This window comes from Dasypus novemcinctus, chromosome 5 (assembly GCF_030445035.2).
Source record: "Dasypus novemcinctus isolate mDasNov1 chromosome 5, mDasNov1.1.hap2, whole genome shotgun sequence".
In the NCBI taxonomy this organism is placed as follows: Eukaryota; Metazoa; Chordata; class Mammalia; order Cingulata; family Dasypodidae; genus Dasypus; species Dasypus novemcinctus.
In genome coordinates this window covers 22,715,697-22,732,539 of record NC_080677.1, presented here as the reverse complement: position 1 = coordinate 22,732,539, position 16,843 = coordinate 22,715,697, and the positions used below count along the sequence as shown (strand labels likewise).

The 16,843-nt window shown below is 37.3% G+C and overlaps 1 protein-coding gene across 2 annotated transcripts in view; it reads left to right on the top strand.

The window, feature by feature from the left end:
• ANLN (anillin, actin binding protein) overlaps window positions 1–16,360 on the top strand; it is a 70,072-nt gene extending 53,712 nt beyond the window's left edge. For both annotated transcript variants that reach the window (XM_004454262.4, XM_058296777.1), the window contains 3 exons: window positions 3,294–3,401; window positions 7,238–7,410; window positions 10,716–16,360. In XM_004454262.4, coding sequence (XP_004454319.2) covers window positions 3,294–3,401; window positions 7,238–7,410; window positions 10,716–10,839 — 405 coding nt within the window. In that variant the 3' untranslated portion in view covers window positions 10,840–16,360. The remainder of the gene's footprint in view (window positions 1–3,293; window positions 3,402–7,237; window positions 7,411–10,715) is intronic.
• Window positions 16,361–16,843: the final 483 nt, after the last annotated feature.

The window sequence follows — 16,843 nt, the reverse complement described above, 5'->3', positions numbered from 1 at the left end:
ACCAATTTTGAATTTTAGGTGCCTGGAGACATGTTTCAAAGATCTGGGTTTGGAGCTCAAGCGAGACATTCAAGTTGAGATCAAGATTTGAAGGACTGCAGCATAGAGTTAGTAGGTGATGGCCAGGGGAAGTGAGGAGAGCAGAACCACAAGGAGCACTAACATTCAAAGGACAGGCCACAGAGGAGAAGCCCTCAAAAGAGGAAAACAGAATTTCATGGATGGTTGACAAGTGAAGAGAGAAGTTGAAGGAGGCTCTATAAGTGACTGTTGGACTTATTTACAAGGAAGTCGTTGGTGGCCTTAGCTCGAGCAGAAGCTAGATTGCAAATGGTTATAGTGCGTGGAAGGTTAGGGATGAGAGCATGAACAACTCTCAGAGTTTGGGAAGGGGTGAAGAGAGGGAGGGTGGTTACTTGCAGAGGTAACAGTAGATTGAAAGAAGGATTTTGTTGATATTTTGTTAAGATAGGAGAGAACTGAGCATCTTTAAATGCTAATGGTAGCTTCTACTAGGCCTGGAGTTTGAAGATAGAGACAGTGGGGAGCCTGAACTAGGGCTATTGGGATAAGTGATGACTAAAAGTCATGAGAGTGGGAAGAAATAGGATCTAAGCTTCAGGTCATGGGATTAATCTTATACAGAATTAGACTTTTGCCATTGTCAGGGGAGAAAAGCATGTGTGTAGAATACTTAGGAGATTGTGGGTATCATGTAAGAAATAGAATCTAATAGTTTTGGTTTTCTGTGTGAAGCAATAATTTGAATTATACAAGGGGTGTTACAGTTTGCAATTTCTGTCAAAGGGTGCAGTCAAGAAGAGCTGGATTGTAGGGAAACCACATGGACAGGGACGAGTAAACTATAAACTGGACTTGAAGGATTCCTGCCACAGCAACAGTTAACAGCACTTTTTATTCCTTGTTAAAATTTTTTCACATATAAATCCACCAGGTGGCACTAGATATCTTGGGAAAGCGTTTTTATAACTTTCCGACCTAAAAGTAGTGTGTACCTGCTGACTTTCTCTTTTAATTTAAATATTTCCATATTTTATTGTAGGTACCCTTAGCAACTGATAGTCTCTCTTATGGTAGCTGGTTCATTTGCATATACTATTTGACCTATTTAAGTTTTGAGCTGGGCTTTTAACTAGTTTGTTAGATTTCTTCAAGTTTACTCTGTCTTAAATCCTATGTTCCATTCTGATCACATCCCCACTTAGAGAAATACAGTAAGAAAGAGCTCAGGACTTCCCAACGTATAACTTGTCTGTCCCTCACCTAAACAACCTGTTGTTGATTAACTCTCTCCTCTATAAAAAACAGAAGTTCAGTTTTCCTTCTTGTGTTAGTGACTGCTAGAAGGAAGGAGACTACCAACTAAGGAAATTTAAGTTGTTCTAAAATAGTGCTGGTCTAGCTCTGCCTGGACTGATGAGCAACAAGAGGAGGAAATTCGGGATTGGTGGTCAGAGCTCTGCGTTCCAGTTTGCTTTGTGATTGTGTACTATCTCTTAATTTCCCTGGGCCTCTGTTTCCTCAACTATAAAAATCAAAGCTATTCATTTCTTATTCCTTTTTTAAAATTATATTGGTTTGTAATGATAAAATCTGTTATTTTTATCTATCAAAGTTTTCATCTATTTATTACCTTTATGATGTAAAAGGTGAACAAAAACACAGGAGGAAGCTAGTGAGTTACTTGTACTAACTTTGTGCTTGAGATTGAAACAAAAAGATTCCATCTTCTTTCCTTTGGGTGACAGTGAGCAGTGTTGCCTAGAAGTAGGGCAGGCTTGCTTTTGGGCGGAAAGAGGACGGTGCTGGGTGGAAGGAAAGGTGGACCCTGAGGGAATATGTAGGAATAAGGTTTAATGAATGTGAGGTTTCAGTCTATCATGGAAACATTTCTTCACACAAAGTAACTTCTCCATGGCTAGAGATTGCACTCCTAATTCACCTATTTGGTAAATTCCACAGATTAAGTAGACTGTATATTTTACCATCATGAGGTTGGTGTAAACATTAGTTGAGTTAATATAAAAACAGTACCTAGAATAGTGTCTGGCAAAGAAAGAACCGAATAAGCACTAGTTTTTTATTATATTATTATTAACTACCAAACAGTCAGAAGGGTAAAGTTGTGATTTGACCCAGGAGGGGTGGGAGGGATGTAATCAAACAAAAAAAGATGCCTTTGGATTATCAGAGGTAAGCAAAGTATGACCTACCACCTGTTTTTGTAAAGTTTTATTGCAACATCTGCTCATTTGCTTATGTGTTGTCTGATTGCTTTTGAGGTGCAATACAAAATTTTGTAGTTGTTTTAGAAGCCTGAATGGTCGACAGAGTCTTAAATATTTACTATTTGGCCCTTTACAAGAAACACTTTGCCAACCCTGATCTATACATTGTTACATTTTTACCTTGTTTTATTCTTTAATATAATAGCTCCTAAATGAGCTTTTTAAAAATTATTAGTGAGGCTCTTTATATAAATTAGGACTATATTTTGACTGCAACTAAAAAAATAGCTTCAGGTTAAAAAAAACCCTACCTTCTACTTATCCTACTTACATTAAGTATGTCCATGGAAAAAAAGTCTAATGTTATTAATTACCTACTCCAGAATCTTGTCCTTGACTCTGTTTTACCTACTTTTAGAATATAAGTTGCATTCCTAAAGTGGGGAGCTGGCTAACCAACCCTCTCACTGCAGGGCAATGCTGCTTCCAAGCATGCTTGACGGTTCAGTAGGTGACTTGGAGCTCGATTTTATCACAGTAATCCCTCATGACCTATAATCATGAGTTGACTCTTTTAAATCTTGTTTTATTTTCCTGAGTAAAAATAAATTGTCAGTCTTTTGGATTAAGATAGGTATAATTTTATAAGCTGTCATTAGTTTTTTTCAATATATAAGGTATGGTAGTCTCATCACTTATTCTCCAACACTTAAAGCACTTCTCCTTTATGTAAGAAACATTTGGTTAGGAGCATCATGCTTTAAAAAAGTCTAAAGTTTGGTAGAGACATTTATTTGTGGTTAATGTCTAGAAGTTCTTAAATGCTTTATGTTTGTAGATAATGTTGAAAATTGGATAAATTTCTAGATATGAACAATCAGTGATTTATCAATACTAGGGTAAAAGACTTGAGGAAAATTATGCCAGTAGAGTTTGAAGTATAAAATATGTCAATATATTAACGTTTAACATATAAATTCAGCATTTCATTGTTAGGATATTCTCTTCAACTTTCTGAAGTCAGTATTTCATTGACTTTTTCAGACCATCTTTGAAGATGTTAGTGGTTTTGGTGCTTGGCACAGAAGATGGTGTGTTCTTTCTGGAAACTGCATCTCTTATTGGACTTATCCAGATGATGAGAAACGAAAGGTAATTTTAATAGTACTGGTCAATAGTGAAAGCCCCAGTTGACTTTCATGTAATGTTTTGTGCAGATTTTCCCCATTCCCTGCAGTTCGCTTTTGAGTGTACTTACTGAGCCATTCACAATTTTCTTGTTGCAAGACCTGTGTTTGTATGTGTTATATTTGTGTAAGTATGTTATGTTTTATACATTTCCTGTGATTTGACCATTCTTAAAATACCCTAAGGTATATATATTTGCCCTTTTCTCCTGAAATGTTCCATAATCTTTCCTTAGTTGACATTTTTAGTTAGAAATATGTTAAATTCAATTTTATACTTTATTAGCTAGTTGATTTACCTAAATCTGGGATAAAATAGTAATGGAAAACCATCCACAGGAATACAGTAGTTATGTTTTATAGCTATCCCTTCCACATTGTAACTTTCCCCATCATGGATTCGGTGTATATATCATGGGTCAGAATAAGAAATTAATGGAAATTTCATAGGGAGTTTTGTGGAAGCTGCAGATGACATTCAAAGGCCAGTAGGTGACACAGAAAAAGTTTAGAAACTCAGAAATGCATAAAATATAAGGATAGTATTATATAATATTTAACCAAATTTTACAATAAGGTATTGTAAATACCATGTAAATAAAAAGAAAAAAAACTCATCCTTCTCTGGTATGAAAGGAGGGCCAAAATATTTTACATGGATTTTCTAAATTGCAGGGATGCTGTGCCCCTAGCCCCCATGATACGGAAGGGATAACTATTTTAAATTTTGATATTAAGATTTTATATAATAAGTTGCATCTCATTTTTTAAGAATTTAATGTTATTACCCAAATAAGATCACTTAAACTATCTAAAATCTGGAAGAGAAAAATAAGCAGAATGAAAAAGTAAAATCACCCATAACAGAGATAACTGCAGTTCATATTTTGACAATATATCCTTCTAAACTTTTAATGTGTATAATACATAATAATTGTATTCCATTTATGGGTTTTTTTAAAAGACTTATTTATTTATTCCTACCCCCCCTCTCCCCCCATTTTCTATTCTCTCTGTGTCCATTCGCTGTGTGTTCTTCTGTGTTGCTTGTGTTCTCATTAGGTGGCTCCGGGAACCGATCCTGGGACCTTCCAGAGTGGGAGAGAGGTGATCATTCTCTTGTGCCACCTCCGCTCCCTGGTCTGCTGCGTCTCTTATTGTTTATCCTCTGTGTCTCTTTTTGTTGCTTCATCTTGCTGTACCATCTCTCCGCGTGGGCCGGCACACCTGCACAGGGCAGCACTCTTGCATGGGGCAGCACTCCACATGGGCCAGCACTCTGCATGGGGCCAGCTTTCTGCTTGGGACAGCTTGCCCTCACCAGGAGAGCCTGGGTATCGAACCCTGGACCTCCTATATGGTAGATAGGAGCCCAATCACTTGAACCACACATTTATGGATATTTTTTAAACAAACAGCATTATACATTTTTTTTAAGGAGGTAACAGGGGTTAAACCCGGGACCTCATATATGGGAGGCAGGTACTCAACCACTGAGCTACACTTGTTCCCATCATACTTTTTATTACCTGATTTTTTAACTTAACAATATGTCTTAATATTTGTCCACACAATAGAGATAAATTTATAATGTTATTGCAATAGCTATATGTATTCCATTGTAGCTTTTAAACTTAATACTTTAATGTTTATTGTGATATTTAAAAAAAAATACCCATCAATTTATGTTATTAGTCCTGTTGAAGGTCTTCATGTACTCTCTCTTCCCACAGAGAACCCCTATCCAGAAATTGTTGTTTCGTGTTCCTACACATATTCCTAAGCAATATGTTATTGTGACTGCATGATTTTAAACATATAAAGAATATCATACTGTATATATTATTCTGCAACTTGCCTTTTTTGGATCAACATTGTTTATGAAAGTAGTCCAGACTGACATGTGTAGCTCTAATTTGTTCATTTTTCTCTGTAGTATAGTATTCCATTATGGTAATATATCACAATCAATTTACCCATTTTCCTCTTTATAGGGCACTGTTTGTAATAACAACAATTTGAATACAATCTTTAAGTGTCCTTACACTGTCTCACTGAGGCAGTACTTCTTCAAGGGCCTTGGCTCATTAGGGCATGACAGTTCCAGCTTCCTCCTCTGTGTGAGTCAAGGCTGCAGGTTCCTGTCCCTTCCCTGGCCTTTAAACCCAAGGCGCAGGGGCAAATCCCTGAGGAAAGCCAGAGCTTCAGGCTAGCTTACCATTCAAACATTGTCTCTCTTCCTCAGTGATTTTGAAGGTTTGTTTTACTTTCCTGAGAGCTAGCATTCTGGGAGTTATGTAATGGGAGGGCTTTCAGACTATGTAGTCTGCCATATTTGCTGGAAGCATAATATGATTTATTTCATTAGTCTCCTATTTTTGTCATTTAATTTATTTCAAAATTTTCACTGTTACATGAAAAAACCCCAATGACTATACATATCTAAACATCATTGTGAACTTATATATTTGCTTAGATCCAGTTTCCTTTAGGTAGAATTGCAGGATCAGAATATGCCCATTATTAATGCTTTTTTTTTTTTTAAATTCAACCCACTAATTAGCATATGCATTTTTTTAAAGATTTATTTTTATTTATTTCTCTCCCCTTATCCCCACCCCCACCCCCAGTTGTCTGTTCTCTGTGTCCATTTGCTATGTGTTCTTCTTTGACTGCTTCTGTTGTTGTCAGCGGCATGGGAATCTGTGATTCTTTTTGTTGCGTCATCTTGTGTGTCAGTTCTCCGTGTGGGTGGCGCCATTCTTGGGCAGGCTGCACTTTCTTTTGCCCTGGGCGACTCTCCTTCCGGGGCGCATTCCTTGCATGGGGCTCCCCTACGTGGGTGGGGGGGACCACCTCTACACGGCACGGAACTCCTTGAGCGCACCAGCACTGTGCATGGGCCAGCTGCACACGGGTCAAGGAGGCCCGGGGTTTGAACCGGGGACCTCCCATGTGGTAGACAGACGCCCTATCTGTTGGGCCAAGTCTGCTTCCCTATTAATGCTTTTTGGTTGCTGTTATTATATTTTCTTTCTGTAGTAGACCAATATTTACTCTTATCAACTTTATATAAGAGTTTTTCCAACCAATCAACAGAGATTGTTACTGTTCTTTCCAGGCTTAGCCAGTCCAGGGTGTCAAATGATGTATTTCATTTTAATTTTTTTTATAATTACTAGTAATGTTAACACTTTTATTGGCCACTTTTAAATTGTGTCCACACATGCCCCTTTTCTCATTTTAAGGACATTTAGTCTCATAAATTTTTATCTCCACTTTGGCTATCAAACCATAGGAATGACATGGATTCTACTAATCATAAGCAGTTATTTGACCTTATCTTTTAGAGTTGCATACAAAATATTTACAACTGAAATGAAATATCTAGGTTTACTTTTATAGGAAGGGGGAATGTAGGTGGGGTATAGATAAAAGGTAGTTGAGTATTTGTTTCTAATTATTGAAATTAGGTGATGGGTCCATAGGGGTTCATTATACTATCCTCTTTATTTTGTGTATGTTCGAAATTTTCCATAATAAAGAGATCTTTTTTCTTTTTCGTTTATGGGATAGTTGGCCAAGAACTATCAGGTGACATTTTTAGTTTCTACTTTTATTTCCAATACGAATCAATAATAAATACTGAATATGTTTCTCTAAACCCAGTGTAACTAAAATTTAACTTCAATTTGTAGCATTTTAATCTAATATATATCAATTTAAATACTACATAATGCTTGCTTACTTAGTCTTGTTCATTTTCTAATAGTTTTAATTTTTAAAAATTTGTTTTAAAAGAATCCTATAGGAAGAATAAACTTGGCCAATTGTACCAGTCGTCACATAGAACCAGCCAACAGAGAATTTTGTGCAAGACGGAACACTTTTGAATTAATTACTGTACGACCACAAAGAGAAGATGACCGAGAGACTCTTGTCAGCCAATGCAGGGACACACTTTGTGTCACCAAGTATGTATTGGGCTATAAATATTTATGTCAACTATGTGAGTGATTGCCTATTATATTCTTACCACTGTAAGAAATATCACAGGTTTTTCTTGTCTTTAAATTGGGTACAGTCTTAGTGAGAAGACAAAACACACACATATCACTAAGAGATCAGTCTGTAATAACTAAATTAATATAGTCAATAAAAGTATAGTAGTCAGATTGTATCTAAGCTAATCGTGTTTTCTAATATACTCAAAGGGTAGGCATTTTCAAGGCAGTTAGCTAATGAATTTTGGTATAAGTGGTAAGATTTCACATGTAGTTGTGAAGTTAAGTGTGATTCAGAGAGACCTCATGTATCTCTTCTTTCTATTCCAAAAATACTCTCAATCAGGTGACTTACAAAAAAATACATCCCATTCTATTCTGCAAATTTTTGGAGATTAAAGTTATATAAAACAGAATAAACTATTGGGAGTGTCAATTTTTCTGTTGTTAACTCTGAACTGTAATAGAATTTGAGGTGTAAAATCTTATTCCTAAGAACATGGGATTCTTTGGTTTGGATGCCCAAAAGAGGCTCAAAGACCTAACTACTAAGTTGTGATTAGGGACATAAGTTAAAATTTGACAAAATCTTTCTTAATTAGGTTGTTGAATTCACTCAGGGAAATGGATTCCATGAAGTTCTGATGTAGAAACATTAGAAAACTATAGACAAGAGATACTATACTAAAATAGAACAAAGTTGTCTAGATACTGCCAATTTGTTTTAAAATAGCTAGATAGAGTTCAGGAACCTCTTCTTTGGAAATTCTCAATTTCTAGATTTCTTTCATACTAATTCATTTTACTTCCTCTACTGATTTCCTTCAGGGACCTTCTGTGTAGCAGTAGCCTCAGACAGGACAGGTGAGACAAAGTGGATTTGTAGTTATATAGTTTCTTATCGCCTCTGTCATGGCGACCGTCAGTGAGGAAGCAGTCCAAGCACAGTACCTAAGAAGTTCCTGACCACAGTGGCCCATTGGAATTCTTTTAAACATTACTCAGATTTTGCATCATATACCTTTTACCTGCTGCATAAACCCTCCCTGATTTCTCTTTAGATCTTCCCTGTGGTAGAGGGAGCAGATCACATACTGTTCTGCCTCCAATTACTCTGTACTTCAGTTGCATGTAGTTTTTCTCATTATAATATTATAATTTGGATGGCGGCTCTTTAACCAACTGTAGAATGGTACATACTGAGTTAAGTTTTGGCTATATCTTCAACTTTGGTGACTTAAAAACTTTCTTGACATTTTTGGTCATAAGGACACAAACATTCTGTAGTTCTATAATACATTCTCCTTTGCTTTGTTTTAGCTGTTTCTCCACAGATCCTTTTTGACTTAAATCTTTTAACTAAATTTATTGTGTGTCATTTTTTATTTCTACCAGTCAACCTTCCGTCTTTCCCACCTTTAGTAAAAATTTCTCTTCTGATACGTACTGCCTACTTCAAAAACATTAGACTACACATTTGAGCTAGAAACATCATCACATCGGGAAATAATATTTATTATATAGCGGGGCTTTGAAGTCAGTAGACCTAGGTTTAAATACTGACTCAGTGACTTACAAAGTGTAACCATGGTTATGTAATATCAAAAGGGAAACGCAGTAACCATTAATGAACTAACAGTGTAAAGTGTTTAGCATATTGTCTCGCCAGGAAATGAGTTTAAAAAAATGGTCACTATTATTACTGTGTCTTGTGTTATCCTTATCTCTCTGTTGATCTATTGACTAAGAGGAGATGATAAACTCACCTGCTTGTTCATGCTTATACCATTTCTAGTATCAACAGGGAGGAATTATAAAGATGCAGAATGAGTACAATGTAAAAACCTAACAGCCTGTGCTTCTCTAGAAATCTGGTCTGGCTTGTGAGTTAGGGAATTCCCCCTTTCTACCCTCTTCAGGCCCATCAACTAGTTTCAACTTGTAGCTAAATATGGATACAAAGAAGAAATTTTTGACATGGATGGGGAGGTTAGGATAGGCAAAAGTAAAGGGAGACAGTACGAAATAATGTTACCTATAAAGCCAGGTGAAGGACCATGAGGCAGTGATTTCAGCCCTTGGAGAACCTGAGTCTGAAGGATATTAGGAACTCCCGGATTCAGTCCTGTGATGCTCTTGCTAGGAGATGATCCACACTCATTTGGTGTCCCATGCCATCAAATTGTCTAAGCCAGACAATCTGTACAAAACAGTTAGCATCTTTGGTGTGGAAAACTCTTATCATTTACCAAATGTAATGAGTGTGAGGTATGATTCAGCTAACCAGACAGTGAGGATAATTTTACCTTATCATTCTTGGAGAAATTCCTCACTGTGGCTTTTGATTTGCATTCATTAAAACATGATAAAGAGGGGGGGCGGGTAAGTTTAGGAGTTGAGGAAAGAAGATTAAAGAGTGTGAAGAGGAGGCCAGGCACCCATACTCCTAATGACACTGAAGAGCCCAGAAGTGCACAGTTCCACTGGTACTGTTGTACTTGTCAAGGCTGCTCGAACTTCCCGTCACCTGAGGTGGCTGCTGCTGTCCTACAAGTATAGTACCATTTGCTGAAATCAGCAGATGTGAGAACCATATCCCCAGAACTCTGTGCTGCAGAGGCTGCTGGAGCACCATTGCTGAGATGCCAGTGCCAGAGCAGGAGGAATAAACAGTTTCTTTTTCACTTTGATCTGTTTTCACATCACATTCTGGCAGAGCAATCTGGGAAGTGTAATTTGCCAATTCCAGCTACAGGAGAGAGCATGGAAAAGTGGGAATGAGGTTGCGAATCAATAGACAAATGATCTGCTTAGCACTCTTTTTTTTTTGGTCCTGATGGAGTGTACAATTTTTTAAAAATGTAGACTTGAAATCCATTGCTAGAGTATAGGGATCATTAGCTCAGTAGTAATTTTAAAACTACATCTTACTGGAATTTTATTAACATATTTTAGGAGATGGATTTTGGTTTGTTACCTAAAGCTAAAGTTAGTATTCAAGCAGTCCACACTAACAATCCTGTATCCATTATGTATAGCCATTATCTGTCCTGATTAGTTAGGGTAACATTTTTGACTGGTCTGTGTCCATGCCTTACCAGCAATAAATATTTTGAATATCTCCCACTCCTGCCTTAAAAAAAAAAAAGATAAAGAGCAGTTCATTTCACTGGTTTTCTTAGACTGATTTTTTTTCCTTTTCTAACAAGAATATGTGGAGATATGGAATGGAGGAAAAGAATCCTGACTTTTTCTTTTTTTTTTGACTCCTCTAGGAACTGGCTTTCTGCAGATACTAAAGAAGAACGTGATCTCTGGATGCAAAAACTCAATCAAGTTCTTGTTGATATTCGCCTCTGGCAACCTGATGCTTGTTACAAACCGATTGGAAAGCCTTAAACTGTAGGAAGTTTCCTTCTGCATGTTCATAGAGAGGGTTTTTGCGCTGTATCATAAAGGTATCTTAAAACACTTATGAGCATGAGATTTGCTGATTGCATTTTATGCTTTAAATACTAAAGGGTATGTGCCAATATTCACTACATATTATGCAGTATTTATATCTTTTGTATGTAAAACTTTTAACAGATTTATCTTCTGTCATAAATGATTAGAAGTAAATACATTATTGCTGATTTTGCTAAATCTTAATTTAAAAGCCTCATTTTCCTAGAGACATAATTATTCAATTATTCATGGCAAAAATATTTTTTTAAGCAAGAAATTTTGAATTGTCTTCTTGGAGCTCTGGCTCCTGAAGTAGAATGGTCTTCCAAGAATTGGAGACAGAAACCTCCAACTTTTGTGATACCTTCTCTAGCTAGCCTCAATAATTTTTCTAAGGTTGTGATCTTTTATTGATCATGATATGTCTTGTTACTAGAGAACTGAAAAATATTTCTATGGAACTTCACACAAACATTTTTAGTAATGGAGTTAAACTTTTAAAAATAGCAAATACATATTAGTTTAAAGCTTGTACTGCCTTCAAAAAAGAGATGTAGACATAGGGGATATTGCATGATATTTGAGGTTAAGTATTTTATATAGATGAGTTAATAAATAATCACATGGTTTACATTTACTCAGTTACTATATATGCAGTATGGTGCACATTTTCATAGAATTCAGGCTTTTTAAAACAGCTGTTTTTGCTACATAGCTCATAGATTCCTCAGATACACCTGGCATATTAGATCTTTTTCTGTAATAAGAGCAAATGTAAATGGAAGAATCTTTATATAAGAAGTAAACTTTTTCCAAGCTGCTATGGACTAATACTTTACTTGCCAAAGTTCTGTCTTTTTTTCCTTCATGTCCATATTTGAAAGTATCTAGAAACCCATTTTGAAATCATTTGAAAAACTATTAAGTCGTCATATATTGCCTCTAAAAACCTAATTCTTTTTTATTTTATAAAACAGTATAAAGCATGTCCTCAAGTTTTAAGTACACTTTAAATTTCTTCTGAACTTTTAAAATTATTGACACATTTATAAAAACACTAAATTCTGTCAGCTCCTGTCATTTTATTTTATATTCATTCAAATGTGGTTTGTTTCCTTATGTTTATTATAAAAATTTATTTTATGACTTCTTACCCAAATAAATATTTGTAATTGCCTGAAGGAATCCGTTATTTAAGGAGTGCTATTTAAATGTGCAATATGACTGTTGCACAGCCTTAGGTAGACTGCAGGATTCTTGGGGAACTTACTGACAGCATCTCATTCATCTTATCTAGCCCAGTGCTCAGCTTATTACACGTTCTTGGAGTTGCTATTGAATGAGTAGGCAAATGAAGTAGACATCTCTGAGGATTTCAACAGAATGTGGTAATTGAATGTGCATATGCAGTCAAGATGGAGGATGATTCCAGAGTGCTTTGCCAGATCTGAGTAGACAAGTGACATTACCAACCAAAACAGAGACTAGGTTTTAGAAGATTGATTAGAGGTTAATTTTTATTTATTTATAGACTTATATTTATTTTTGAATAGGCATTACATGCCGTTGTATAAAATTTAAAAGGCACAGCAAAGTTAAAGTGAAAAGTATTCTTGGGTGGCAACTTTCAGGAATCTTTTGTGCTCATACACAGGATCAGATGATCCAATCAAACCCCCATGCCCTAGAACTCTTCCCCATATTTTACTCATAATTTCAAGGATACAAGCAATCAAAAGTCCCTGGCAAAGTAGGGAGAGGTCTGAAACATATCTTGTGACTCTTAGGTCTTTCCTTCCCACACTGGATATGTACTCTCTGGCCAACAGTAATAAATGATATCTCAAATGAAATTTGCTAGAGATCTCACATAGCTTGTGGTGTTTATTTGATGAAATCACCATTTTATACCCCAGAGAGTTGAATACCTTATTTGACTTTCCCAGGAGCCATGCCTCACAAATCCGTAAATTCTAGGTTTGTTTACCATAAGCATTCTTTAACCAACTACATACTGTTCAGAGTGTTCCATAGATAACAGTTCTAACAAATACCAGAAGTCTATAACTACCAGGAAGACCAGTTTTCAGTGCATTTTCAGGGAAACCTGCCTGAGTCACTTGCCTTCTCCCAACACCTGTACATGGGAAGCAGGCACTCAAGCCACTGAGCTACACCTGCTCCTCATCCTGGGCTTTTTTGTCACATAGACTCTGGGTTCCATTGACTTCCAACTTCGTCCCATGGCTTTTTCTCTGTGACCTTCTCTTTTTTTGTTGTTGTTTTTTTAAAGCTTTATTTATTTGTTTCTCTCTGCTCCTTCCTGCCCCAATTGTCTGTTCTCTGTGTCTATTTGCTGCGTCGTCTTCTTTGTCCGCTTCTGTTGTTGTCAGCGACATGGGAATCTGTGTTTCTTTTTGTTGCGTCATTTTGTTGTGTCAGCTCTCCGTGTGGGTGTCGCCATTCTTGGGCAGGCTGAGCTCTCTTTGCGCTGGGCGGCTCTCCCTACGGGGTGCACTTCTTGCGTGTGGGGCTCCCCTATGCGGGGACACCCCTGCATGGCACAGCACTCCTTGCGCGCATCAGCACTGCGCATGGGCCAGCTCCACATGGGTGTGACCTTCTTTATAAGGCCTCCAGAAATAGGGTTAAGACCCACCCTGATTCAATTGGCTACACCTTAACTGAAAATATCTTCAAAATGTCTTATTGGGAAGCAGATGTGGCTCAAGTGATTGAGCTCCTGCCTACCACATGGGAGGTCCTGGGTTCAGTTCCCAGTGCCTCCTAAAGAAGACGAGCAAAACAGTGAGCTGATGCAACAGGTTGGCACAACAGACACAAGGAGGAAAACATAATAAGACTCAACAAAGGAGGAACACATGATGAGAGATGCAACTAAATGGAGTAGAGATGGCTGAAGTCATTAGGCACCTCCCTCCCACGTGGGAGGTTCTGGGTTTGGTTCGTGGGGCCTCTTAATAGGAAGACGAGCACAATGAACGGCAGTGAACGCAAACAACAAGGAGGTGGGAAGAAACAAAATAAATCTTTTAAAAAAAGAGTTCTTATTTACAATGGCTTCACACCACAGGAACAGATTGAGATTAAGATCATTTTTTCAAACTACTATATTATGAAAAATTGAAGGAAGAATATTTTCAGGCTGAGGAAATGAATCTGTTACTATGCTGAAAGGGGAAAGCCAAAGGTGAGGAAGAACCTGAGGGTAGTGGAAAGGAAAGAGATAGAGAGGGAATGCATTTGTGGAGCATGATGACAGGTGATAGAACACAAGAGAAAGATGCAGTCTAGAACCCCCTCCTGGAGTTATCATTTGTCTTAGTAATTTTGTAAGTAGTGTTGAAATGTTGCACAGAAACTATGCAATTGTGCAGGACTAGGTAGTGATCTGCCCCACATTCATGAAATATGCTCACAAATGGCACCCACTGGGAGGCAGGGCAACTATAGTGTGGAACAATTGCACAACTGTTTCAAGGTCAGTGATTGCTAAAACCTAAAAGAGTTTTGAAGACTATATAGCAACCTCTAACCCCCACACCCGTTTTCAAACTGTTATCTAAAAGTTTTCATCAGAACTTCAAAAAGGTCAAAGATGTCTAAATACAAGTACAATTTGATGTGGCCCATCATTCATTTAAAAATATACAAGTAATATGGAGTGGGTGTAACTCAGTGGTTGAATGTCTGCTTGTCATATAGCATATATGAGGTCCAGGGTTCAATCCCCAGTACCTTCTAAAAAATATGTGTGTGTATTCACAAGTAAGTTCTTTTTTCAGATTTCATAGCATTCTTTTTACTTCAGTTCTTACAATTTTATACCACTAATTTGTATCTGTGTGCTTGAACAAAATGTGTATATAAAATGAAAGGGAAAGTCTAAGCTCAGGTATATACTAAAAAGAAAGCTAAAAAATGTGACATGGAACTTGTAGTAGTTTGACATGGTTATGAATTCCAAAAATAGGTATTGCATTATGTTTGTAATCTGGTCTATTACTGGGCATGATGGAGTTATGATTAGGGCTTTGATTGGGCCACATCATTAGGGCATTGGGTCCCCACCCACCAAGATAAAAGGCATGGCAAAGGACAGAGTTGGAGTTTGCTTTTTTTAAAATCCATTTATTTTATTATTTTAATCTCCCCCCTTGTGACTTTTTTTTTGCTTGCTGTCTGTTCTCTGTGTCCATTCACTTGCATTCTTTCTGTCTGTATTTATTTATTCCTTCCCCAACCCCCCGCGGCTTGCTTGTTGTCTGCTCTCTGTGTCCACTTGCTGCTTACTCTTCTGTGTTTTCGCATTATCTCCCTTTTTGTTGCGTCACCTTGCTGAGTTGGCTCTCTATGGCGCTTGTGGGCCAGGGGCAGTCTGCGGCGCCTGGGCTGGTGGCTCTCTGCAGCATGTGGGCCAGCTTGCTTTCACAAGGAGGCCCTGGGATGTGAACCCAGGGCCTCCCATATGGTGGATGGGAGCCCAACTGATTGATTGAGCCACAGCAGCTTCCTGAGTTGGCGCTTTTGATGCAAGGGCTTCTGATGTTGGAGTTTTGATGTTGGACTTTGATGCTGAAGTATTAAGCTGGAGCCCCAGGAAGTCATCATGCAGAAGAAAGAGAAGCAAACCCCAGGAAAAGAGAAACTGAGAAAGGAAAAGAACACAGAGGAATAGAGACAGCTCCTTAGACATGGGAGAAATCCCAGGGAGAGAGACAGAGCCGTTCACCTGATAGTCTACAGCCGACCTGGTAGAGAAAACAGAGGAGCTGAGCCCAGAGGAACCAGGAAGCCTGAACCCTCACAGACCTCGACAGCCATCTTGCTCCAACCTGTGGAAATAGACTTTGGTGAGGGAAGTAACTTAGGCTTTATGACCTGGTATCTGTAAGCTCCTACCCCGAATAAATACCCTTTATAAAACCCAACCAATTTTGCATCAGCACCCCTTTGGCTGACTAATACATAACTGTTTAGCATAATAAAACCACATGTGAAATATGAATATGGAATAACATTGCATATATAAGACTTTTTCTTTGAAATTGAACAAATGTATGTTAATGTTACAAAATGTTATCATCAGACAAAAACAAAACACATTATGCTAAGTGAAAGAAACCAGACAAAATACTACATATTGTATGATTCCATTTATATAAAATGTAAATATAATTCCATTTATAAAGATGAAATTATATTAGTGGATATGTAGGGCTGGTGAAGGATAGAGGGGTTGAGAGGTGACTGCTAAAGGGTATGGAGTTTTTCTTTTTGTTGTAATGAAATTGTTCTAAAATTTTTTGTGGCAGTGAATGCACAACACTGATTATACTAAAAGCCATTAATTGTACACTTTGGATAGATTGTATGGTATGCTATATCAGTAAAACTGCTTTAAAAAACATAGCAAAAAAACAAATTAAAAAATGAAATGGAAAATTTTTAATCTTCTGTGATCATGTAGTTTTAAATGTGAAGAAATTATTCTGAACTGAATTAACATTACATTTATTATTAGTTTACAGTTGGTCAAAACAGTATATTACACATATGAAATGTTTAAACATTAAGAGTGAAATTTCATAGGAAATGTACTTCTTAATGAGGTGTGTGGTGGATTGAATTATGGACTCCAGTTTAGACATGTTCTACGTCCTGATTTCTTGTGGGTGTGAGCCCATTGTATGTAGGCTATCTTGAAGATATTTTTAGTTAAGGTGTGGCTCAACTGAATGAGGTTGGGTCTTAATCCAGATTACTGGCGTCCTTTATAGGCAGAAGAAATTCAGACAGAAAGTCATGGGGAGGAGGTGGAAGCTAGAAGTCAATGGTACCTGGGAAAGAGAGGAAAGTACCACATGACAGAAAAGCCAAGGAACCCCAAGGATTGCCTGCAGTCAGCACCAGAATGTAAAAGACTTGGGGAAGA